General features: G+C 44.3%; 1 protein-coding gene across 2 annotated transcripts in view; it reads right to left on the reverse strand.

Annotated features, from left to right (window-relative positions):
- The window catches only part of AGK (acylglycerol kinase), a 53,990-nt gene that overhangs the window by 13,987 nt on the left and 13,003 nt on the right, over positions 1-27,000 (reverse strand). For both annotated transcript variants that reach the window (XM_066633743.1, XM_066633741.1), the window contains exons 3-9: positions 20,997-21,036; positions 18,258-18,337; positions 11,445-11,520; positions 9,986-10,078; positions 7,141-7,173; positions 3,713-3,807; positions 334-403 (exon numbers count right to left, since the gene is read on the reverse strand). In XM_066633743.1, the coding sequence (XP_066489840.1) occupies positions 334-403; positions 3,713-3,807; positions 7,141-7,173; positions 9,986-10,078; positions 11,445-11,520; positions 18,258-18,337; positions 20,997-21,036 (487 nt within the window). The remainder of the gene's footprint in view (positions 1-333; positions 404-3,712; positions 3,808-7,140; positions 7,174-9,985; positions 10,079-11,444; positions 11,521-18,257; positions 18,338-20,996; positions 21,037-27,000) is intronic.

Genomic DNA, 27,000 nt, shown 5'->3' on the forward strand with positions numbered 1-27,000 from the left:
TCATGTGTGAACCCTGCAAAAGACACACCCGTTCTAACAACAGCCCCTGCAGAAAAGCCCACATGTGTGAATACAACATTTATTTTATATTTCCACAAAATTAACAAAAGGTCATGATTTCCATTATAACTGCTGATGCTTTAAAGGAGCATCTTGTCCTTAGTTCCTCTTCCCTGGACATGCTGTCCTTTGAATTATCTTCTGGTGCCACAACCTTTATAGAAAAGTTGTGACACTGACAGACCTGTGATGTGGTCCGAATAGCAGACAGGACAAACAGGTCCTACAAAAACCAAACAGACATAGAAAGAGCAGCTAAGAAAACCTTGCTACCTTGATCTGCAGTACATCAAGTGGAACTGTTTCTCCTTTCAGGATGGACAGTGTGGCATCAGTGATATACCTGGGAAAGAGTCAGAAGAGCACACAGCTCAGTGCTAGAGCACCTGCTTCACTCACACAAACACACAGTTCCAGGTGCAATCTGTGGTGTCTCCAGTTAAAAAGAATCTTGGACAGCAAGGCTCAGAAACACTTCTCTGCTCAAGACACTGGAGTATCTGTCACCAGCTTTCCAAACGAATGAAACAAAATATTCCTAATTTTGTTCACAGAGGGCCACAAATATCTATTTGGTTTTCCAAGCCAGGTTCTATTTGTCCTCCCCACCAATCCCCCTGGCACAGGCTCAGGGCTTCAGAGAGCAGCAGCGACTTCTTTAATTTATGCAGCCGTACGGAAAAGGCAAGCAGCAGCAGGAGTCCTTCCTGCTGTTTCTTCTCTTCTTCAAGCCGCTGTGCAAGCAAGAGGAAATGCTCTTCCAAGCCTGCCTGTGCTTGCCGAGTTCTGTCTCGCTCGCAGAGGTTTGGAGAAGATAAGAGCCTGAGAAGACCTCCTGCTGCTTCCTTCCTGCCCCAAACTGCAAAGGCAATGAGAGGCTGCTGGGAGTTGTCCTTGGCAGAGGGTACTTGTCCCTAGTGAGCAAAATCCCACGTGCCTAATTTGGATTTCTAATCCACCCTCCAGACTCAGGGCAGAAGTCAATATTAAACACAAGATTCATGTTAGAATGATGAGTCCTACTTATTCCCAACTACAATTTTACCCTCTCTTTTGTAGCCAGGGAAGGACCATGGTTTGAGTAGCTGAACCTGGATGCAAAATAGCACAGTTCAAACACATGCTCTGCCACAAAGCTCACTGTGTGTTTCTGAGGAATAAGAACCTCTGCACATGACCCTTTGAGCCAATGTCTAGCTGTGCAGTCACAGGCTCAGTCAGCTTAACTAAACGGAAGGACACGTGTGCTATAGTTTGCCATGGCATTTTCACTCTTCTTTATTACAGTGAACCTTTAATTTAACGGACTGATTGAGAGAAGGGGTTCCATTAATGTCAGACATCTGTTAAACCACACAACTTTGCTCCACTGGTTCCAGAGCCTCTGTGTCGGGCAGTGATCCTTTGGGTCAGCAGAGAATCGAGTAGCCCCATTGCAGGTTACTCCCTTTACCTGGGGGAAGGGGACAAAAGTCCCCTTCTTCCAAGGAGCTGCCAGCGGCTGCCTGGAGCTGCTAGAAGTGGTGGCAGCCATTTTCAGCGCTGCTGCAGCACTGCACAGCTCAGGATTGGGCTGTGAAATGCTTGAGAGCTGCTGCTGTAAAGTAGGACAGGGGACACCATAAACAAAGTCCATGTGAAATAAGTTTTCCAAACTATTAAATCTGAGTGTCTATCATCTTTTCATCACATTCTTCCCCATCCCCAGCAGTAGTAGAGAATTTTTTTTCCCATTCAGGGGGGTCAGTTCATTTTTACACACCATATCTAACTAACATTCCATTTGCTACAAGTCTTGCTAGTAGCCTTTGCAAGTCATTTTCTTCCAGCCAACTGGCACACATGCCCTCCATTTGTGGTTCGCAGAGATTACTACAATGATGAATATTTATAAACCACTTTTCAACAAAAATTTTAGATCCACCAAGTATAAAAATCCACCAAGTATTTTAGAAAGTGAAAATAAGCAAATTGTTCCCAGTCTTAAAGGTTCACAACTGCAAAAGATGCCGAAGAAGACATCAGCAAACATGCTTGATGGCTAAAGAGAGACAGTTCTATTGCTAGATATAAGAGGTGCACCACTTTTTCAAAAAGTTAGCAGAAGCAGATGGACAATGCTCTTGCGATAAACCAGGTTTATGCTGGTCAGTCTGACACCATTAACTTCCATATTTTTACAAAAATGGCAAAATTCCATTTTGGAACATCAGTTCTGTTCTTTTGTTACTTAGTCTTCAAAAGCTCTCTTCCCACCTCATACACATACCTAATCCGCATACACTGCCTAATCCTTATTCAGTGTCCTGAACTGCTTTTGGGAATTTCCGAAGTTCCTAGCCAGTCTACCTAGTAGAAGTGTGTGTGTGTGGGGGGGGGGGGGAGTCCAACATCAACTGTTAGTTTACAGTTTCTTACCAGCAGAAGAAGGATGTCCCGTATGTACAATATAGGACAATGGATAAATGGATAGGCATCTTTTTTTTTAAGTCAGTCCTGACAGCTTTTCCTTTATTAAAGGACAATGCCAATCATTTCTCTTCCTACTTCTTTTTCCACCTGAGGTCTGCTTAAGAGCCACATCACTGGCTTGGAGCTGCTACAGAGCTCAGAGACATGTAGCTATCACTAGAGGTGGGAGAAAATGGTTTTATTTGTTTGGAAATTTTGGTGTTTTCCGAAGTTAGACAAGTAGAAAGCAGTGTTGGGCTTTTATTCAAAATTTACAATTACAATCAATATGAAAGTGTACTAGATGATATAGTGTCAGCAGATTCAGTCACAGTCATTACACATGTATCCCCTGTTAAAACAAACAAAACAATGTTTTTTTGGCGCAGATTTTGGTTTGTGTTTCACAAAAATGAGAAGAGCAGAAAGTGGTGTTAAGCATTTTTGTTTCATTATCACCATTTTCATACACCTTTGGTTGTCACTATTCTCACTTTTAGCTGTCACCTAAGGCCCAATTTAGGATTTTTGGAAACTGGGCAATTTAGGCACGTGCTTGCTTTGTCCCTTTACGCTATCCCAGGACAAAATGTGACATTCTCAATTCAGGGAATGGGGGTGGGGTGGGGGAAGAGGTAGCGGAGGAATGAAAGTGAGTGGGCAAATAAAAGCGAGCAACTCTGCCATTCTTCTGCCTCAGCTGGCCTCATGGATGGACTTGGTGGGGAGACAATGGGAAATTAAAAACCACACCCCCACAGTTTTAATGAAGTAACTCCAGGCCAGATCAACATTTAACAAGCGCCAACTGGCTGGGTTAGAGTGCAGGTTTTGAACATAAATCCCCACTCAGACATGAAGCTTAGTGGGTGATCTGGGGTCACCCACTCTCTCCCAGACTAATCTACATTATAGGGCTGCTACAAGGATAAAAATAGGAAGTCTCCCATGTATGTTGCTCTGGGCTCCCTGGAGGAAGGGTAGGATACAAAATGATAATAAATATCAAGCTTTTAAAAGTTATGTCTCTTGGACATCCCAAGGAAGCTGAAACAGTACAAAAGTTTTTAGGACAAGAAACCGAGCAGATTTACAGCCCTCCTTTCCTATGACATGCACCAATTTCTTCCTCCCCATGGCCCACATTCCTTCTCATATATACACATGCAGATTCTTGAATGATCCTGGAACATAAACTTACTGGACTTGGTTTGCATTCTCAGGATACAGAGCACGACTCAAAGTGTTGGTCTGTCCAAGGGGGATGAATCCGATTGGAATTTTACTGAAAGCTGCCTGGAAACAAGCGCAACACAGATTTGCATCAGCTGGATTCAGCTCCCATTTTTACAGAGCACAGCTGTGCCCGATATCACTCTCCCGCCCAACCCCTCGGTGAAGCAGGCAGGCACTTTCTGAAAGAGAGGCAGTAATAAATAATGACTTGGAACATCAGACTCTGCGGACAACCCTCCAAGTGCCAACTGGCTACAAAGCAGCCTTCTGTAGTCATTAGGTGCATTGTTACACACACAGAGACTGGCACATACTCTCCAAGTAGTGTATGGATTCTGTCAGCAGCCTGCCATCTACCAAGAGACTGAAGGTGGCATCCGAAGCATGGCTGCACTCTGGCCTCCTTCTGCCTCCAGGCAAGGCTAGCTTGATATGGAAATAAATAATTCAGAGCAGCTTTCCTTTGGAAGACAATGAATAGAATATTCAAAAGCAATGTGGCAATCAAGCTAGGAGGACAGAATTTCATTATGTATCAATTAGACAGCCACTTACAAAAAAAACACAATGCAGATTTAGAATGTTATCTTTCTCTCCACAACCCCCCCTGCAAAATGGGGGAACAGAGGCCAAGACACAGATCGACTGGCCTGGCGAAAGGGCCACAGAGCAAGCCCATGGCCTGCATGCTGTTTCAAAGCTCAAATGCAGCTCTGTATTCTCTGGCCATACTGACTGACAGACTGCTGGTTGGAAGTCACTGCTTGCCTCCTTCTCCCTATCAGGGCATGGCAAAGACCATGGTGCTGGCACATGCACACAAACACCCCCCCCCCCATAAGCTGTGCTCCTTGAAGTGTGTCAGCAAGTCAGTGTTAATGACTATATAAGTATCATGTCAATGAATGTATAAGTGTAACCACAAAACCCTGGCTCTCTGCAGAATACCGCAGTCTGCAGCAGCGTGACTCAGCAAAATTCAATTAATTCCTCTGTAGCTTTCCATCACTTTCGCCTACGCTTTATCATGTTCTTGCAACCCAATAACCTTCCTCATCTCACTTTCACCTCTGGCTCCTTATATACACAACAGATTGTCTTTTGTCGGACCCTATGGCTATACAACAATATCATCTGAACGTATAAACGTAGGCACAGTAAACAGAAAGGCACTTCTGCTTGCACAAGGCACCTTGCCCCCAATTTCCACCAAGGCCCCTCTTCCGCTGTAAACCCTATACCCCATGCTGGAGGGTATCCTGCCACTCAAGAGCAGATGGGGGCAGAGGAGGTGACAATGGGGAGAAGTGCCTAGGAAAGCTGCACCCTGCAAGCGGAACTTCATTTGCAGTTCTTTGGATCTAACCCATAATGTACATGACAATCACAGTCTGGAAAAAGGAGCTGCAAATGCCAATGACACAAGGTCAGTGCTATTAAAGCCTTTTTGGGCATGAACTTTTATCTGCAGAATACTGCAGGCATGTAGAGCATCTTGGACTACTGTAAACTACTTTGGAATGCCCACAAAAGAACACGAATAAGAGAAATGCAAATCCATCATGGGATCCATTATCTCTACCTCATTGGTCCTTATCAGACCAAAACAAAAGCACATGGAGAAAATTTCTGAGCAGGTGGCAAACTATATATTCTGCCACACCCACATGGAGTCTAGAAGATGAAAGGATTGGACTAAGAAGGGGTATGCATTCTAGGAGAGGAGATCTGATAACGGGATCATTTGAAAGTCTTGCCTCCCAAAGGGTAGAGAGAGATATTTCAACCACAAACTAAGAGGTGTAGGGTACAGTGCTGATGAAACCTCTGTATCTAGCTGGCTGGGAGACTTCTATGCATCCTCAGAGCCCAGCAGCATGGCTAGCAAGATGTGGCAGATGATAGTCCATTGGCTGGCAGGGGGTCCACTGAGAACATTTGCTGGAGGCTGACAAAGTCTTTCAGGCAAAAAAAGCATTTTGCATGTGGCATCACTTGTACAAGTCACCTCGGCAGATATGTCTTGGGCGCAGTTTCAGTTTGCATGCCCCACTGCCCTACCCCTTGCTAGCTAAAAGGACCCTCCAGTGAGCCACCTAAACAACAAAACTGGCCCTACCCAGTTCAAGTAGTAGCCCATCCTTTCAATATGGCTGAACTAGAGCTGTCCCTCAAAAGGGCCCAACACTGTAACAAGAACAAAAGAGACAAGTACCACCAGAAACTCTGCTGAGAAAACTTGGGTACAGAACAGTAGGAAGTAAAGACTATACCTCTTTCCCATTAAAAAGCAGGTGAAGGTAATGAACTGAAAGAATCAGACTACATATCTCTATACCACTGATCCACTGCTGTTTTAAACAGGAGTGACTGGGGAAGGGGGCTGTATAATGGTCTCCCATTTAAAAAAGACAGACATCACCACTATCTCATTCCGTTTGCCTAGTTTCCTTTCAGCTGTAGATATCTGAAGGCTTAAACATTTTCAGACAGAAACATAATACTTTACATTGATGCTTGAAACGTAATTTTGTCTTTCTACAATCAAGCAAAGTAGTTCTATACAGCAGACACAGTTTCCAGTCGCTACAGCCTCCTCAGATCTTTCACGGAATCATTAAATTGCCTTTTTTGTCAGGTTCTGATAAGACACTTCGGAATATAGTTCTGTCAACAAGCAGCCTCATAGGCTTAACGAAATGCATCCCTGCCAATGTATGTATTTCACTCAAAAGTTGGCTTCTAATGGAAACACATACGTATGTACGCACGCAGGTTCCATTTTAGGCCTCTAGGAATACCGGGAATAAAGCTCACATAATTTGTTTGATACAGTTGGATGAACACCTAAGCACACATGGTTCATGGGCCTCTGAAGGGTTTGAGCTTACGAGATGTCCTTGCCGCATTTCCATGGGAACTTTCCAAAACTAGGAGAGAAAACATGTTTCCATGACAAAAGGCCTAGTGCCTACTGAGGTGGTAAATTTGTGCCTCGGCGGTACTATTTTATACAGCAGGTGGAGGCTCTCATTTTATACAGCAGGTGGAGGCTCTCATAATGGAAAGGTCCTCCAAACAAAAACCCTTCCATACAGAAGTAGCCTATTACAGACAAGTTAAATCTGGAATCTGTAACCCCAACATGCTGGTTTTCTAGGTTCAAGGCACTCTGCATTCTCTTCAATCACGACAGCCTCCACGGCAGCATCAAGTGGGACAGGTAAGACACACATTTACCACCTCTCTGAAAACAAGGCCAAAAATTAATGGAAGCCAAAAATTCAAGAAGCCAGCAGGGCCCAGCAAGTATTAGGCAAAGATACATTTGAAAGTATCATGGGATTCCCAGGGATTTCTGCTGAAAGAGGCAATACAAGAAGACAACCTTACCTCATCTGCCCTTCGAAGAAGCCCAGTTATCACCTAAAATGAAAGAAGTCATTTTAGCTTGCCTTTACTGCCAAAACAACCACATGGCACACCACCAGCTTCAATACAGAACACACCTCAATTTTTGGTCTGAACAGATTTCTTTTCTGCACCTCTTTTTAGACTGCAAGCCCTTTGTGGACAGGTGACCATTTATTGACCTGCTTTGCTGCGTAGACTTATTTGTAAACTACTCTTTATTGAAAAGTAGTATATAAATATTCTTAACCACCTACAGCAGTGATCCCCAACCTGTGAAGCACAGCTCCCGGGGGCAATATGGCAATTGCGCAGGGGCATTGTGGAACGCTTACCGCCTGGCAGCGAACACTCAATGCAACGCTGAAAACAGTGGTAAGAGGCTTGGCTCAGTGGGCAGAGCTTCTGTCTGCAGTTTTCAGCACCTGAAAAACCCAAGCGCCTGCCAATGAACCTCTTACTGCTGTTTTTAGGGTCCCTTCATCATCCTGAACCTAGAATTAAATGGCAATGATGTCACTGTGGTGCCGAGCTCCATGCTGGCAGTGTGCAGCAGCCGTTAAGTTCAGGGACCACTGACCTACCCTGACAGATAACCCTTCCCCCCCAAGTTATCCAAGAAGAGAGTTTAAGCCACTACCGTTGATCTTCTACTAATATTATCACCTACAGTGTGTATCTCATTCTGAAGTACTGAACTAGAAACACAACCTTAGTCACAAATACACTTGCTCTCCAAATGAATTCCGGTGGGGCCCTTGCAGCCCCGCCGCCATTTGCACTGCCCCTCCCCCTCAGCACATGCGGCAAAGGCGGAAAAATACAGACAGGCAGTTGGCTGCCTTTTGGAACAGAGGGGTGTGGTGCAGCTGTTGCTGGGGCTTGCAGGCTGCCCAGCTTCAGCCTGCACCTATCTGGCAAGTCCCATCCACCCGCCCTATGTTCAGTCTGAGGTTAGCTGGTCGCCTTTAACGGGGCTGGGTAGGAATTTTTTGCTGCTAACCTGATTGGCTGTTGGTTGGCAGTTTTTTCGCCTACCCCAGACTGGCATTTGGATGTGGTTGAATTTTGAGGTTTTTTTTTTTGCAAGTATGTTTGGGTTAGGCAGGTGGCGGCTGGGTAGCCAGAAGCAGAGGCCGGCGTGCATGCTAAGGTTAGCAAGGCCAAGGGGTAAGCCAGAAACGCTCTGACAACACTTGTCCGGGTTGACGAGGCTGGCTGGCGAGTCCCTTGGCTGGTTCAAGAAAAGGCTTACACAAGGTTTTCCGGTGTGGGTCTGTGCTGGCCGGCTGCCTCGACCCTTTGGGGTTGGCTGTGATAGGGTAACTCAGTCCTCAATTGAGTGACACTTTGAGCCAGGATGTGATGCCCTGTTGGGGTCAGGGGCAGGTAGATGGCCAGCGCCATTTCCCCCAAGCTATTAGATGCCAGCACGCTGGGGGACTTTAGATAAATTTTTCCCCACTGCAGGTTTGTTGTTTATTAATAAAGTTTAAATCATTCCACGCCTGTGTCTCGTGTGCTTCTTTGGGGGGTGCCAGTGTAAATGCAGCTGTTTGAACACTTCCATTTGTTGCAAATAAAGTGGAACAATTTGTACACTTCAGGTGTACAAATGTGTATACCTGAAGGCCAGGCAGAAATGGGTTAATTTATTTGTACCGTCTATTTTTTCTACAATCTCCAGAGACCGTGAGGCCAGTATTTCTCAATATATACATAGTAGGAATTAGCTTTGAATGTAAAAGGATTTCAGCCAAGTGTCGTGCAAGACTAATTTTAAAACATGGATTACTAAACATGTTCAGGGACAGATACATGGTTTTTGCCAGCAACACAAAGCAGAAAAGTTATGATACTATAAGTACAGATCATAGCATGGATGAAAAGTCAGCACACACAAGTAGAAAGAAAGTACAATTGTTTTTTAAAAAATTCACTGTCAACCACCATAGTCAAATGACAGTAACCCCAAATCCTACCTCCCACATCTTGTGCGTTCAAGATGACTGTATCTTTTTCTGTCCATCCTTTTTCAGCTTGGGATTAATAAAAATAATTGTATGCTGCTTTTCAACAAGAAGAGGTTCACAAAGCCATTTTACAGCAACATAAGATGGTTCCCTGTTGCTGAGGGGGTTCAAACATTCATGCCATCAGTAAATGGTCATGGACAAAGACACTATGCAGGGATGAATAGGGAGAGTGGCTTTCCTGCTGCAAAGCATAAGAGAACTGCCACTTTTAAAAAGAGCCTCTTCAGCTTAGTTACCTGCAGATATTCTCTCCCCCCCCTCCCCACATACACACTCTGACTCAAAGGACATCTGAAATGTTTCTCCACTCAAAATCAGCATCCACTGCATTCACGATGAATGAGGGTAGTAATTCTCTAACTATTTAGCACCAGGACCCACTTTTTCAGAATGACAATCTGTTGGGACCCGCTGTAAGTTATGTCATTAACCTGGGAGTTATGTCATGGCTGGACATGACATCATCAAGCAGGAAAATTTTTAACACTTCCTGATAAACAAAATTAAGTAAATTAGAAGTTTACAATAAGTATAAATTTAGATTTATTTAAAATAAAGAAGAACCTCTTAACTCTCCCAAGAAGTTGTTGATCTGCTTTTTAAAAAATCCCCAAACATCCCATGGTAGCATCGAGTCTAATATATTAAAAATAAAATACACATTGAAATGAATGGGAACCCACCTGAAATTGGCTTGCGACCCACCTAGTGGATCCTGACCCATAGTTTGAAAAACACTGGATTAGGGCACAGGGAATGGGAGTGAAAACATTCAAGAGTTTTTACAGTACCTCCTGCACAGTTCCATTCCCTCCTGCAATAATAATCATGTCTGTGTTTTCCATCAGCTCCAGCAACTTCTTCGCTTGTCCTTCATAATCTGTCTGAGATACAATCAGAGCTCAGAAGTATGTTATGCTTAGTGCAGTCTGCCCCAAAGGAAACGGTGTTTTAGCTCTGTATGCATATGCAAACTTCTAACATACAATACACAGCAGTGATTCTTAACATATTTCTACAGCCAACTAAAATAGCATGGAAATTGAAGGCAGATCTAATTTATCTTACATTAGAAGCATTTATTTCAAAACCTGTGATTGCTTTTTGGGTTAAAAACGTAGTTTGACTCTGTTTAGATGAATGCCATTTTTGAGATCAAATCATGTTCTGCATCCAGAATGCTCTACTAGTTTTGTTACTGAAAGCAAACAGCGCCACCTATTGAACTATTCACATGACATCTGAAACACTGGAGGGGTTTGCAGTGGCCTTCCAACCCAACTATTGAGCAGCAACATACTCCTTAACTCGGGAAACCCTATTCTTACATAAAATAATCCCTTGGACTGACACCATAATTTTGCGAGCCAATGGAGAGGGAGAGACCACAGATCAGCATGTGCAGAGAACGTGCAAGCAGAAGATTGCAGCTCAATCCCAGCAGATTAAAGAATCTCAGAAGTCAGTGCTGGAGTGAAAGTCTCTGGCTGAACGGCTATGGAGCAACTACCACTCAAAAGGGGAGATACATTGGTAAAGATGGAACGAAGTTCCAACTCAGTAGAAAACAGCTTCCTATGTTCATTATTGGATGCCCCAGAAAAATGTAATGGAAAAAATAGTGCAGTGATCCTGGAAACCCTACAAGCCCCTCCCCCCATTTTTTGGTATGCACACACAAGAGTTGAGATATACACAATTTACTTTTATAGGACCATCAACATGCACTGCAATTCACAAACAAAGGTAAGACAGGTTCCTGCCCGGAGATGCCCACAATTAAAAAAAGACAAAATGGAGATGGCAAAGGCAGAAGACTGGTGCCAGGGTAAATGGGCAAGAATGTGGGTTGCATAAGAAAAGCCTGCTGAATCAGGCCAAAGGCCCATCTACTCCAGCGTCTTGTGTCCAACAGTGGCTCACTAGTTGCCTATGGGAAGTCCACAAGCAGGAAAGAGGGGAGCATACTTCTCTCCCACCACTGCTCTCACACCCTGAAAGTGGTATTCAGAAGCACATTGCCACTGAAACAGAGGTAGTATAGCATCATCTTATTAGTATCTACCGATAGACCTATCTGTTCTCCACGAATGTATATAATCCTCTTGTTCAAAATAAAATAGCAATCCTTGGCTACTACATTTATCTTCCTTTCTATTTGGCTTCTCCTCTAACAACTAGTGGATTCTGATCAATATCCAAAGAAAGGGAGATATTTATTAGGAAAAGAAAGGACAAGTTCATTCTTACCTTCACAACAGTCACATCCAAACCAGACAAGTGCAGAATCGGGGCTGCATTCTTTTCAAAAAGGTTCCTTGCTTTGCTAGAAAAGAAGCGACAGGTTATGGCAGTGGTATTCAAAAATGGGGCGTTGCAATGCCCCAGCCTGAGGGTCCTGGTCCCTCAGGCCAGGATTGCGCCGCTCAGGGGGGCTGCAGGGGCTTGGTGCACTTGGCCAAGCCCCTGCAGCCTCCCAGGGGTGTGGGGAGCCCTGCGCGACCTACAGCTCCCTAGGTCAGGGAAAGTGAAAGCAGGGCGATCGCACCCCATTCCGCTAAACCAGAAGTGGAGTGTGATTGCTCCACTTTCCCTTCTGATGGGACTGCAGGGACTGGGGCACACCCTCCATTCCCTGGAGCAGCTGTCCCTGGGTGCGGGGAGCCGGGCTAGAGCGCCTGCAGGGCTCCCCAGGTCAGGGAAACCGAGTGTGGAGAGGTCGCGGGGAAAGTGAGGGGGAGGGGCAGTGCTAATGGGGCAGGGCTGCAAGGGCCCCATTTGGAGAGCAAGTGTATTTGTGATTATGTTTCTAGTTCAGTACTTCAGAATGAGATACACAGTGTAGGAGATAATATTTGTAGTAGATCAATGGTAGCGGCTTAAACTCTCTTCTTGGATAACTTGGGGGGGGAAGGGTTGTCTGTCAGGATAGGTCAGTGGTCCCTGAACTTAACGACTGCTGCAACACCCTTTCACGCTGCCAGCATGGAGCTCGGCACCACAGTGACATCATTTTTCCACTTAATTCATCATCACCACTTAATTCTAGGTTCAGGATGATGAAGGGACCCTAAAAACAGTCCCTGCAGCCCCCTGAGCAACGTGAGTTTCCCCCTGCCGCCTCCCACCCACCAAGACTTACTGCAGGATTCAAACTCCCTGAGAGTTTGAAAACCGAAGGGTTATGGACTTAGACATGTCAAGGTTAATAATCCAAAACACATTCAGAAGAAAAATTATCTGTTCTGCAAGTCATTGCTCACATGACCAATTCTAGTGGTTATGGGGGACCAAGCCAAAAACATTAGCTAAAATATTTATTCCTTGCTATGAAGGCAGCTATTTGACTGACATTTTCTGTATGCAGAATGAACCATCAGTATCTAGTTTCAGTGGCAAGGGTCCTGTGTAAGCAATTTAATGACTGAAGCAAATTAGTGGGAGTGAGGGGGTGGGAGAAGGAACACTGGGCAATACTGGACTCAGATGATGCTCAATAGCAGAACTGAGATTCTGCTAAGCTATTCCTAAGCTTTTCCTAAGCTATTAGGAAAAGATCAAGTTCTTTCCCTTGATGCTCATAAGTAAATCTGTGGCATTTTCAATCCTATCACTCAGTGTTACTATATTCAGAAAGCCACAAGCACTTTTAAAGAACATCTCCACAGGACTTACTACTGTTCCACTCAGCTCTCCAGCAGCAAACTGGAAGCTCAGAACTTTGGTGTTTTGCAATGAGGAAGAAACTAAGGCATCATCACACAGCACAGGCAGTCTTGCTACAGACCCCTTTAGATGGGAAGGGTAGGAATGCACAACACAGGCCCAGTCTAAGGGAACCAGATGCTGAATGAGCACTCTTGGTCTCCGACAACAGCTCCACAAGCACGCTTGCACTTCACAAGACAGGTCTTACAGAGTCCCATAAGGAGCTCCTGTGGCTAATGTCACATTGACATCTCAGTGCTTTTGTGCAACAGAGGCACAAGGCAGGAGCAGAGAGAGAGAGAGAATAATATGTAGCCACATTCAAGTACTGTTTACTCAAATGCTTAACTGTGTTCAATTATTCCCCCAATAACCTCGCAGCATAAAATTTGTCTATGGAGATCTGGCTATGGGCTCAGCTGGAAAAAATGTTGTGATGTTTAGAAGCACCCTACAGAGTGTGCCCCAATAGCTTGAATCCCTACCGCAAAGGATTCTCAAGGATAAGAGAGGCCAGAACATTAAAAAAAAAAATCCCTTTTGGATCAGACCAAAGCTCCTCCTAGTCTAGCATCCTATGGTCCACTGCGACCAACTCATTTACCCAGGAAGCATGGCATGAAGGCAATAATCCTCTCCCATTGTTCCCCCCCTCCCCAGTGGGATCTCTATATAAGAACCGTATATATTCTATACAGGCCCAGCCTGTTCAGAGGAAATGGTACTTGAAGCCCTCCCCCCTATCATGGCCCTCTAGCCCATTCTAGAAGCAGAGGCCATCAGAGAGGAGAGATGAGATGGCAAGCTGCTTTAGTCCACCCATTTCTTCTTCCATGAGCAAACAGAAGAAAGACGACAACACAGGCTCTCTTAGCCACCCGTGTCTGCTTGCCTGGTCTCCTCTTTACTTGCCATGGAGGCAGTAGCAACAGCGAGCAAAGAGATCAGTGGCCACCTGGCTTTCCTGCTTGCAGAGGAGTCAGTGGCCGCAGTGACAGTGGTGGTGGTCCTCGTCCCACCAACTCCACTGTGACCTACCTCCTCACCCCGCCCCCACCACCATGGCCAGCTTACCTGCTTTCAATTTCTGGGTGCTGTTTGAAATAGCTTGGCATATTGAGGGGAGGGAACAAGAAAATTGGGAATAGCGGAAGCTGTTCTGCGCTGCCAGGCCATGCAGCAGACTCGAGAAAGACTTAAGGGGCCAAAAGGGGGGCTCGGTGAGATGGCTGCAGAAGTTACTGACAGATGCAGAATGCCGCCTGCGCCCATTTGCTGCCTCACCTCACAACTGGGTCAGCCCTATATATAGAAATACCTTAACCATATGCCAATAAAGGTGAATGAATGAATGAAATACCTTAACATGAAGTAAAAAATTTATATATGTAAATACACACAAATATGTACATGTATACACACACACACACCTCATCCATACAAACTTAATGATCTTTTCAAAAAAAGCCCCCCAAATAAGCCCTCAGTCAATTACAGTATGCATTATCACCCAATTAATGAGATTTCAAATACTGGTCCTTGGTAGGGCAAGCATTTGACTTCTGAAGGGGAAATATTACGTGCTTTATTCAGTAAAACAAAAACTTTACCTGACCTTGTTTTTGTAATGCTCTCATACATTTTTATGCCTCTTACTGCATAATAAATAACTGTGCTATTAATTATAAATTATTCTACAAAAATAATTTATAGTACCCAGAGACCAGAAAAGAAAAACTTTAAATAAGAGGTATTTTTCAAAGATGTGCACTTTGCAAGACTTCTATCCTATCAAAAATAAGTTTTAGCTGCAATTAACAGTTTAGGCTCCATGGATAATCAATTCAGGTAGTGAAATTCCCATTAACATTACAGCATGCACAGAGACACAGTGTATCCCATCCCCCCCTCTAGTGGAGCCTCTTTCTAGAGAGAGAGAATGGGAGACCTGCTGTGGTTGTGGGCACATGCGACTCCACCACAACTCTGCCCCCAAGTACATCAAATTTAAAATATTCAATCCAGGTTTTTCACCAACACTCAAAGCAGCTTACTCATTTAAAAATATCATTAAAAACAATTTTAATAAATATCAAAGCAGCTGTAAACATAGCAATAAGCTGAATCAAATGGTCTTCACCCAGCACCCAAACAACCACCGTGTAGGAGCCAAGAGAACAGGAGTGATACAGTGCTACTACAGAAGGGCCCTTGAGTCCAGTGGCTATCTGTCTAACCTCAGAGAGTGGGAGCACACAGAGCAGGGTCTTTGGCAGCCATTCACTGACATAGGAGAAAGTAGGACACACACTCAGGAACACCATGGGGGGGAAGCTAAAGTTGCCCCTGCCAGTTTTAGAGCCTAGAGTGAGATGCAACACTTGCTCCTCTCAGCCGACTCTGCTGATCAACAGAATGCATGCTGCCATTTTTGCCAGCCCTCCATTTGGTGCTCTTTCCACCCCTTTTGTCTGGAGGAAAGATCTTTCCATAAATAGCCCCTACATATGTCCATAAACACTGCAACTCTGTATACATTGCAAATTGTAAGCTACTAGAATAGTTGTTCTTGGCTGAAAAACTAGGGTAAAAATAGAATGAATAACTAAAACTGTGTTCCAGTTTGCAGAACTGAATGGGAGGCACTGGGGATCTGGCCAGTTCCTGTTCACATATCTGCACATATTTATATGGCCCTGTCCTATTTAAATGATTTCTATCCCAACAGCAGATAAGGTGTTCAGTTTGTGCCTAAACTATACTACCAGGTTGCAGGTCGAGAAACCATGTGATGGAAAGTCCTTCCCCCTTCCAAAACGAAAGCAAGTACCTGCACTTAGAAAACTAGCAGGCCAAGGAGAGGGCTGGGCTAGAACTCTTCCTCCTTGATACTTTCCATGTAGAAACGTGTTTTCATAGAGGAACATTCCATCACATGACATCCAATTGCAGGCACAGGTTTACCAGCTCATCTGCTGTTTGTGAGAACAAAGCCTTAGTCACGCTAGAAGGTGACGGAACATTGGCAGAGTGTGACATAGAAGTCAGGCCCAGCTGCAGTTTACGGAATCTGAAACTTATCAAGGAGGCACATCCATATGCATTATTGCCAAGCTGCTTCCTTCTGCAATCAGGCTTTTAATGACAGCTGTCAAAACATTTCCAAAATTCCCTCAGCACCACGCACGGATTTGGATTCTAGGCAAGAAGAAGACATCTAGCTATCTTCAAGGCAACACCAACTTGATGGTATTACACCCCAAACATTAACTGTTCAAACTACAGACTGAACGCCCCTAAGGACCTCTAAGATCACTGCAGCAGTAAGAAAAAGTTACAGATTTAAAATGGCCAACTTCTGCAAAAGCCATCATGACAGAAAGCAAAACAAAGGTGAAAGTAAGGCTGTGTCAAATCAGCCACATCTGGCCCTGTGTGATTTAGCATTAGATCTGAAGTGCAAGAAGCCACATCTAGAAAGGAGATGGTACACAGCGGAATGATTCTTTTCACAACTTTGTTGGCCAATTCCTTATTTAGGCTGTGCAACTCCTGCTGACCACTAACCCCCCTCCCCCCAGCTTTCAGAGAACAGCCTAGCTCCATCATGGCTTTAGACTCGCATTGAATCAGCCTGCTCTGTATTGAAGACCTCACTTAGGAGGACCAACTCTGGCCAAAGGGTGGGAGTACAAAGGACCTTAATGCATCTGGAACAGAATACTAAAAGAGAAGAATCCTTCGATTTGGAACTCATGTTGCTAAATGTCACAAATGCACATTTTAATTGTGGTTCCTCATCTACAATACGAGCGTCTGTTACTACAACTGCTCTGGGACACAATCATTCACAACTGTACACTCAAGCAAGCGCATTAAGAGACCTTTAACCACAGCACACCCACCTTCCACGATGGAATTTAGAGCCTAAATAGGGTTGTAATGAACACACAGCTTATTTGGGGGGGGGGGGAGGAGAGGGATTTTCTAGGGCGGAACAGGCTCTGGGGTGAGCAGGAGAATAGAGGAAACCTATGGAAATGCAGAGAGAACAGAGGGATATTGGCTGAGCCCCAAAGGCATGGTTTCAACAGAATTGCAATGAGGGAGAAGTTGGTAGAGTCAGATCAGAAAGGTTGCTGAAAGCAGGCAAGATCAGCTGTTTTGACCAAAGCTGGTAAAGATAGCAAGGGACATCAAGAAAAGATCTTAGGCTTGCTGAGTTCGCCAAAGAACATTCACTCACCAGGGGGCTGGAGGCAGGAGAAGGGCATGGCAGTGCTTTAAGGTTGCACTGCGCATGGGCTGTGTACAAAAAATGAAAGGCTCAAAGAGATTCAAAAGTATATTTGTCCCATGAAGACAAATTCTCAGCATCAGCTATGAAGCCAAAAGTTGATCTGGAGGGGCACCTAGATAGCAGTTGAGGCAGACATGCAGGTTCAGAGAGGTTGGGACAGGTTGTGGATAAAGGTTGAATACAAAGTCTGGAGCCACAGCCTCTGTGTGGTTCTGAACAGCTTTAGCAATTTCAGCTCTGCATTAAGGTTCAGCTTAAGAGTGTCTTAATGCAGCACAAAACAGGCAGCAGTTTACAAGGGAACCAGAAGCAGCACACACATGGGCTGGGAAAACCAGGGTTAATCATAGGTCTCCAGAGGATTGAAAAAGTGACTCCTGATAAGGCAAGTAAAAGGAAGCAAAGGAGAAGCTTTTGAACACAGCCACAGGTAGCTAGGCACAGCCACACTGGCACCAGCAATAGGTAACCTGAAAGCTTGTCTTAACTATCAACAGAGAATATCAGGTAAGGCATGAGACAGAGCATGCCAGAGAGGATGGCTGAAGAGATTGGCACATTCTCATAAGCCATTGGGTTGGGAAAGCACAGCAGGAAGTTTCTCAAAATCTTCCAGGCTTTTGATAGGATTAGCCAAGGTAGCAGTGTGCCTGACTGCATCTTGCCAGGAAGGATCTTTGTGCACTGGTTCTCTCATTCCCTGGGGTTGCACAAGGTACTTGTATACTGTTCACAAAGTTATACAATGTTATACAAAGTTCACAATGGTTATACAAACCTAGCCAAGGCTTCTACTCTGTTGAGGCAGAGATCTTGGAGTGCAAGCTCGTGGACATGTCAGTTATAGATCTTCAAAATGCAGCCAGCCTGGCCTCCAAGATGGAGGCTGGGCAATGCAGTTTAAGTGCAATTCAGTTTCCGAGGTCTGATAACGCTCATTTTAGAGAGAACAGGGAATATGACTTTGACTTATGCCAGCAACTGCTCCACTTAAAGAGAGACATAAAGAAAAGATGCAGGGAAGCTAGGAAAGGAAAATAGGCAGGCAATCTTACCCTTTACAAGCTGCAGGATTGAGGAATACTGTCGCTTTCTTTATCTCCATGCTGGAAGGAAGGATCTGGTTCCCAAACACCTAACAGAGCGAAGATTCCAGTTTTAAAAGAATACTTTCCCTTTGTTCTTGCAGTTGAAATATTACATTTGTGTTATTTTGGTGCTTAAAGTGGACTCCTTTGGACCACTAAAGGAACTGGTTTATTGAGGGGATGAGAAGTCTGATTTACTCTGCTTCTTCCCAGCAAGCAGGGTCTCCTTGCTATTTTAGGGTATGCAAGATGCCCAACTCATTGCTATATTAAGCATTATCGTTGCAAGCGTGTAAACTGGAAGCAGAGTGAACCATGTACACCTCATACTCCCACAGTGTCAATGCAAAGGATGCAAACCTTATACCAGTGTTTCTCAAATTGTGGGTCGGGACCCACTAGGTGGATCACGAGCCAATTTCAGGTGGGTCCCCATTCATTTCAACATCTTATTTTTAATCTAATAGACTTGATGCTACCATGGTAATGTGACTACATTTGGGGAAGCGTTACAGGCCCGTACTTTTAACAAGCTAATATGTATATTCTTTTAACAATGATAGTAAATGGGACACTCTTGGGTAAGTGTGGGGAGGATTGCAGCCTAGGACTGCTAAAAATTTTCCTGCTTGATGATGTCACTTCCGGTCATGACATCACTTCCGGTGGGTCCTGACAGATTCTCATTCTAAAAAGTGGGCCCAGTCTTATACATCTGCAGCTTTCTCTAGTGGCCTATCTGGAAACATCTGCCTCACTATGCTGCAAGCTGACTAACAAGGAGAAGCTCCGTGCAACTGTTACCAACAACCGTAATCAATGAATTTATTCTCAGTGCATTTGGTGATGGAAGTATAAATGAGGCAGCTGAAATGGCTGTATTGAGAGCTCTGCAACTTTTCAAAGCGGCAATTTGTCGCAATTATCTAAACCCCCCTGCAATTATTAGAGCAGAGAATTTAAAATACGTTAGAATTCAATGATCAACTATGTTCTGTTTATTTTACTGCAACAGGAAAGAGAAGGCAGAAGGTATGCCAGACAGTAATTCATGGGGGCAAAGGGCAGAGGAAATCAAACTGGCATGTTTGAAGAACAGATGGGAAAAGTCAGTGATTAATTCTATCACTTCTGCATCTTGAGGGAAATCAGGGAAAATGAGTGCCTGCAAATAATTAAATGTTTTTAACAGCTGTAAGAGACCAGAGAATTATGAAAGCAAAGTAGAGAAATATATATATATATATATATATATATATATATATATATATATATATATATATATTTTCCATATATATTCCATATATATATATGGAATTCAGTGAAGTACATGGTGAGGAACAAGGCCACCATTTCTCCTTCAGCTTAATGTTCTGCACCTCCTTGAAGTTCATACAAGTAATTTCTCTCAAATACAAGTTATTTTATTTAAAATAAAACTCTGGAAAAGGGAAAGCTCCATATAGCAATGATAGGATTATTTTGCCAGGATAAGAGCGTAAGAAAAGCCTTGCTGGATCAGGCCAAGGGTCCATCTAGTCCAGCTTCCAATATCTTACAGTGACCCAACAGATGTCTCAGTGAGCACACAAGGCAACAACATACCCACATCCTGTTGCCACTCCCTTGCATCAAAGATAGGCTACCTCTAAAACCCAGAGGTTACATGTAGTCATCATGACTTGTAATCCATGATGGACTTTTCCAACATAAATCTGTCTAATCATCTTGGCCAGGTGTTATCACAACATCCCGTGGCAAAGAATTTCACAGATTAACTACATGGAAGAATGAATTTTCTCTACGAAAATTCATTTATTCAGCACTGAAGATGCAGGTTCCAGATATGGTCCTAAATATCTCTTGACTATGTCTTCGCAATTGTGAGTTTATTGTCTATCTGTTCACCTATATCATGGTAGGGATATTTTACACAGAATTTCTGATCCCTAGGAATAACTACTTTTAGCATGTATAGGCAATGTGACAAATACTGTTGTTAAGTCTCTCTTCTCTGCTTTCAAACATTCCTGAACATTTTTCATCTGTAGCCTTGTCAAAGAAATGACCATCAAATACTTCCAACACAGCCGACTTTTAGAACAGTTGGAGCACAATGAACTTGACTACACATACTAGGAATGAAAAGAATCATTTTGTGCCTGGCATAGGGCATAAGTTACTAGGAAGTAGAACAATGAAATACAGATATATATAAATAAATCTGCCCTTTTCCTGCTCCCTTAGAATTCTCTTCTCTCTGCACCCTTTTTGCACAGGTACTGGACTACCAGGTCCAATTGGAGTGAAAAAGCCATATTTTGACTGCTCTCTGCTCTGGTAGTTGATTACATGGGATTTCAATCTCTAGAGTTGTCAGTCCTATCATCTCTGCCCCATAGCTTTGCAATACAGGTAATTAAGTTGCCAGAACTGTCAAACCGAATAATAAAAACAAACCAAAAACACCTTCATGATGATCCTGAATCATTTGCACTGGCACTGAATTTAAGGTATAATTAGGTGCAAAGCACAGGCCCTGCAGGAAGAAGAAAGCGCCTTGCAGGAGTGTGGCAAAAGAATACAAACAGCCCCGTTGTCAGGCTAGTCACGTAGGAAAGACCTGCTGGGAGAATCTCCAGAATCCTGCACAAGTGAGATAAGAAAGGGATTTTAATCTAATTTGATCTTGTTAAATGGTATTACCTGGGCTTCTTGGCAAGCAGCTCTCCGTAGCAGGTTATCACTATGAGAGAAAAAAAAAGAATGGGTGTTACATTGACTAAGATTGAGGAAGAGAGACAGGTGGATGGATGCATTTAAAAATAACTTCTCCTGCTTTGGCACATAAAATGTAAAGACCATACATTTCCAAGGAACTACTTGTCAGGATACCAGACAGTTTGGAAGTCATCATTTGAGACTACGTTAACTTCATAAATTTCTTTGTCTGGGTCTTCATTGCTAAGAATTACTGAGATTACATAAATGGTGGATTCCAGTCCTCAGCACTGACCACAGTGACTCCTTGCATGCATAAATATTAATTGGAAAAGTTTCTTTTAGCCCTCCCCCCACCCAATCATGGGTATCATATTCCATCTGCCAGCAATTCCCACTTTTCTGAAGGAAACATTGTGCCAACTGTAGTACCACCAATACATTGTGTAAGTATAAGTAACTGCATTTGCCTGCTGTTCCCTCTGTTTTTTAATCCACTGAAAATTCTCCAAGGGTAGGAATCTGTCTTTCTAAATAGCATCCAATAATATATGACGCAAGTGTGACTTGAGTGGGGTTTGCTGAATCAGCATTAAATAATCAAAAATATTGACTGGTTCTGTGCCATCCCCACCCCTACCACATGGCCTATGATCAGGTCAGCCTTACTATGAAGTCAGGTGAAGAAAGTCACTTTAGACAGTGAATTTGGGAGAGCAGCAGATCTGGAGTGACCTGAAGTGTGTCTTTTGAGTTATTTTTAACCCCTCGAGGATGGGAAACAGAGCAAACTGGATTTGGCCCCCAGGCTGAGGTTTGGAGATCTCTGATTTGGCTCACCAGCCAGCCCGCCTCTCTCAACTGCTCCACTGCCACCTTCTCTTTCACTGCTGCTGCCAGGGACAGCAAGGCTCTCATTCGCTGCCAACCTAGCAGCATATCAGGTACAGTCAGATAAAGGAGTAAGGGACAAGTGTGTGCATGGGGGAAATGGAGCATTTGGTAACCTGCTTCAGGAGCCAAAATATTTTGGTTTGGCCCAGTATGTGATACTACCACATACAGATCCCTGGATCTCTTTTCACACTAGAAAATCTATAACCCCCAAAACTACAGTGGCCAATTCCCCCAATGGTTCAGCAGTTAGTGCCTACCACATCCTTGGACCTCTGTGTCTGATTCTGCAAGCAAAGGAATGCATGTCCAAAGGCCAGGCTAACCACCTATCTTGGGGCTTTTACTCTGTTTGGGGCCAATAGGTGGACTGGACCAAAGGCAGGGGAGATACTAGGTTACACCAATACAACCAACCCAGCCATGGAGATTTTCTATAAGAATCAACACAGTGATCTGAAGAGAGGGAAAACTATGAGGTTTGCACTGGACTGAAAACAAAAGGTTGAATCCTGGTATTTTCATCTCTAATCAGTCCAGGGCTTCAGCTTTGACAAGATGTTCCAGCTTTCCAGAGGCTAGTACACTGGAAATTAATCTAGAAGCAGCATTGGCTGTATCATGCTACATTTTCAGACAAATGGGAGTACAGCCATTTTTGTTTCTTGGCCACAGTGGCCCTTGATGCAAACTGAAATATGTCTCTCACCTAGAAGAGCCAAACCAAATTAAATCTACTTAAATTCTCCACACTCTATCTTAAGACTGTTACAGACTCTGCAGACTTTTCCTATCACGCCCAAATTTGTCTCTCCTCACTTCTGCTCCCTTGCCTTGTTTTGCTTAATATCCCGCCTGAAGAGTTCTGAAGATCCTGATAGCTTGGTATTTACTCTGTGACATTTTAGTCAATCCCAATAAATATATTACCTTGCTTTGGCTTTTGGACTGTTTTGTTCTGCATGCTGCCACTCCTAACAAATAAGGCTTTCTCTGATTTTTTTTGGCTACTTCTCTTTCCAAATAAACTTTCCATCAATTCATGAACAGTGGGCTTGAAGAGTTGTACAATTAAGCAGTAAACAGTTTTGGGAGTGCTTCTGTTTCTGGATGGGGCATTCATGTTCTAATTCATGCAGCCTGAAGTACTCCAAGTTTGGGGAGGGGGGCTTCTTCACTTTTACCTGCCAGAAGATCCAAGTGGAACTCAGTTGTGTCTTAGAGCAGGGGTGCCCAAACCCTGGCCCGCAGGCCACTTGCGGCCCGCTGTGGGTCCCCATCCGGCCCCCAGGGGGTCCCCCACCTCCAATGGGCACCCGGCCCTCACCCCAGCTCACACTGGCCCGCCATGCGAGCTCTGCGCCTTGCTCTCCCTCGCTGCCGCTGAGCTCAGTGGCAGCGAAGGAAAGACGAGCCCAGCCAGCGTGCAGGGCCTTTTATAGTGGGACGGTAACGTGAGACTTGCAGGTCTCGCGTTACTTCCCATTATAAAGGACCCTGCGCGCTTGCCTGCTGGTCTCTTTTCTTGCCCATGGGCTGGGCTGGGCTGGTATCTGCTCCGTTTGGCTCGCCTCCCCTCCCCTCCCCTCCTGCAACCTGAGCCAGGGGAGAGAGAGAGAGAGAGAGAGAGAGAGAGAGATCACGAGGGAGGGGAGCCCAGCCCAGCCCGCAGCACATCTCCCTCCTGAGGGAAGGAGGGCTGGAACCAGCCGGCCAGGCAGGCAGCAGCAGCAGCACATGGGCAAGCAGGCAGGCAGCCCAAGCAAACGAAGGAAGGAGGGCGAGGGGGCAGGCGAGCAAGCGGGTATGTGAAAGTATGTGAAATAGATCCCCCCTCCATTTGTGTGTGTGTGTGTGTGAATGTGATCCTAAACTGGCATGAAGATCCCCCCCCCTTCTTAGGGTGAATGGGATCCTAAACTGGCATGAAGATCCCCCCCCCTTCTTAGGGTGAATGGGATCCTAAACTGGCATGAAGATCCCCCCCCCTTCTTAGGGTGAATGGGATCCTAAACTGGCATGAAGATCCCCCCTTCTTAGGGTGAATGGGATCCTAAACTGGCATGAAGATCCCCCACTTCTTAGGGTGAATGGGATCCTAAACTGGCATGAAGATCCCCCCCTTCTTAGGGTGAATGGGATCCTAAACTGGCATGAAGATCCCCCCCCCTTCTTAGGGTGAATGGGATCCTAAACTGGCATGAAGATCCCCCCCCTTCTTAGGGTGAATTTAATCATAAACTGGATTGAATTCATTCATCCATTTTCCGTCTCTAATATATTCATTTATGTAAATTTATTCAAATTTGAAATGTAAATTAATTCAGCCCCCAACACAGTGTCAGAGAGATCTTGTGGCCCTCCTGCCAAAAACTTTGAGCACCCCTGTCTTAAGAGCAACTGGAATCTGGGGCCTGAAAGATCAGACAGACATGGACATTTGCTCTGTTTTTAGCACAGTAGGGTTCACCTGGATGTGGAGTAACAAAGGGCCCCAGAGGCACTCATTTTGACCCAGCTCAGACGACACTACAGTTTTTGTTAAAATGCAACACACATGACTTGGCTTGTTACAGAACAATTGTACGTGGACGACTTTTCCCCATTCTCTGCCTAGCCTCCTCTTTGGAGTCACATCACTTGTTCTGGCTTACTAATACTATTGCCATGGTAGCGTCTTGAGTTACAAAAAAATTGATTTCGGATGAAGAATCAATCAGAAGAAATTCAAGCTAAGCAACAAGCAAAACTCAGTCAATAAGAAAACCTTTAGTGAAAATAATGGAACCAACAGAAACAAGCCGACTAAGTGAGAGAAACGCATAAATAATATATTGCGCCGATTCATGCCTAATTGGAATATTTATCAAAGTTTTCCTTGGAGGCATTAGTGCTCCCCTTAACATAATGTTTGCTCTTCAGATTCAAAGGAATAAATCATGTGTGTTAAGAAACAGGAACACTTTTTACAAGAACAGACTACTGACTAATTGCAGTAATTTTACTAAGTACTAGTTAAAAACCAGTTCTAGAGCAGAAACAAATTGGATGGCCCTGCTCTATCTTTGCCTCTCATGTAATAGGGACACTGCACACAAGTACGCATGTGTTAGAAGGACAACAGTCACATAACCTTTTCTTTGCCATATGGTGACTTCTGAGCAAAGATCCAAGACAGACTCTGTCCTTATGAAACCCTGTCACTAACCATCCAAGCACCCGGAAAGGACAGAAAAAAGTACGGCTTGGCAGATGCACAGTAGTGGGGAACCAGAGGCACAATGAATCCATCCACAGGGACAGTTTAATGGGCTTCCTGCCACAATTGCTTGAATCATCTCTTCCCTTCAGGTTAGAGAGAAGCTTCCGAGAATGCTTAACTGCCCTGTTAACATCCATGTCAAGCTTCAGAGTCACAGCACTCACCATTGAGCCAAGGCTGTGAAAGTTTGGAGGAGCGCAGAGACTGTGTGGCTTTGCAGACTTAGTAAACAAGAAGGGTAACCTATTAAAAGTTAGCGACACTTAAGTTCCATTTATTTCAATTAGGACACAATCCTAACCCAAGCTCCAATGAAGCTCCAAGGTAAAGGAGCAAACATTCCCTTACTTTGATGAGGCCTCTGTGAGTGACACCTAACTGCAGGATGCAGCACATGTCCCATTGGTACCACTATGCCAGTGCTGGAAAGCACTGATATAAGGGGTTAGAATTGTGCCCTTAGTCTTATTAAATAAGTGGCAGTTAAGTAAATAATTTAACTTTTCTGGACTGTATCCAGCACCTAAAAATCTAATGGGAGAACTGCAGGGGAATGTCACCAAGAGTCCACTAAGGGGACAAGGTGTTCTCCAGAAGCTCCAGTTGTGTTCATAGTTTTGGTCTATCCAGCACTCATAAAGTCCCACCTCCCCACATGGAGATGATACAAGGAAGTGGCTTCCTAAATGCTACAACTCTCAGGGATCCTGCTGTGAGCCAACCTATTCCATTCATTTGCTATTTTAAATTGATTCTAGTTCAGTGATTCCCAAATGTTTTAGCACCGGGATCCACTTTTTAAAAGGTATTGGACCCATCTAGCATTATGAGACTTTTAAAAGTTTCATTTTACCAGACACTTAAGGTTCTGTTTTTATCTTTTAACTATGGGGAAGGGAACACTTCCTGGAGCATTTATTGAGCTCCATGTTCATCAAGTCAGGACATTTCCGGCTCGTCCTCTCAGGTCATCAGAGAAGGCCTTTTTACAAGTGCCGCTGCCTAAGGAGGCACGTGGGGCGGCGGCAAGAAATAGGGCCTTCTCAGTAGTGGCACCAACATTGTGGAACTCCCTTCCCCTTGACTTGAGAATGGCTCCCTCTCTGGAGACTTTTCGGCGAGACCTGAAGACCTTGTTGTTTAATCAAGCCTTCTGACTTCATGGCCTTTTTAACATCTTTTATACATCTTTTAGTTGCTTTTTACAGGCTTGATTCCTCTAAGTACTGCTGATTTATGCTCTTTTATTCTGATTTTTATCAGACTACTGTTTTTATGGGTTCTGCTAATGTGTTTTTTAATGTGTTTTTATCTGTTTGTGAAATTATGTTTTAATCTGTTTTATATGTTGTTAGCCGTCCTGGGTCCCTTTGGGGAGAAGGGCGGGATAGAAATAAAGTTTTATTATTATTATTATTATTAAAGAGAAGGAAAACTCTGATTCCAAACCTCCACTGCCTTGTGGCTACATCCAGTTGTGGAAAAGGCTTCAGGAGTCAACCTCGAGGCAAAATCAGGAGCCAGAGTCCCTCAGGCGGTTCGTGGCTGCACACAGTCATGTTCTGGCAACTCCTGTGACGCCGCTGGAACCAACCGTATTGGTTTCTGCCTTTCCATTGGCTCATTCCAGCGACGTGGAGAGGGGGGATTTGCTGCATGGGTAACAGCCTATCCTCCATACCTTCTTTACCCAGGCTTTGCGCACTGGAGAGGACACTCCAACTTCGCCATACAGCGTCGGCACAACACGGGAAGCAGCAGTTACCGGTTATAAGTCTTTGCTCGATTGGCGTAGGGCATGACGCCAGGGGCTGCTTCTGACGGTGGGAGAGA

Source organism: Tiliqua scincoides, chromosome 7 (assembly GCF_035046505.1).
Source record: "Tiliqua scincoides isolate rTilSci1 chromosome 7, rTilSci1.hap2, whole genome shotgun sequence".
Lineage (NCBI taxonomy): Eukaryota > Metazoa > Chordata > Lepidosauria > Squamata > Scincidae > Tiliqua > Tiliqua scincoides.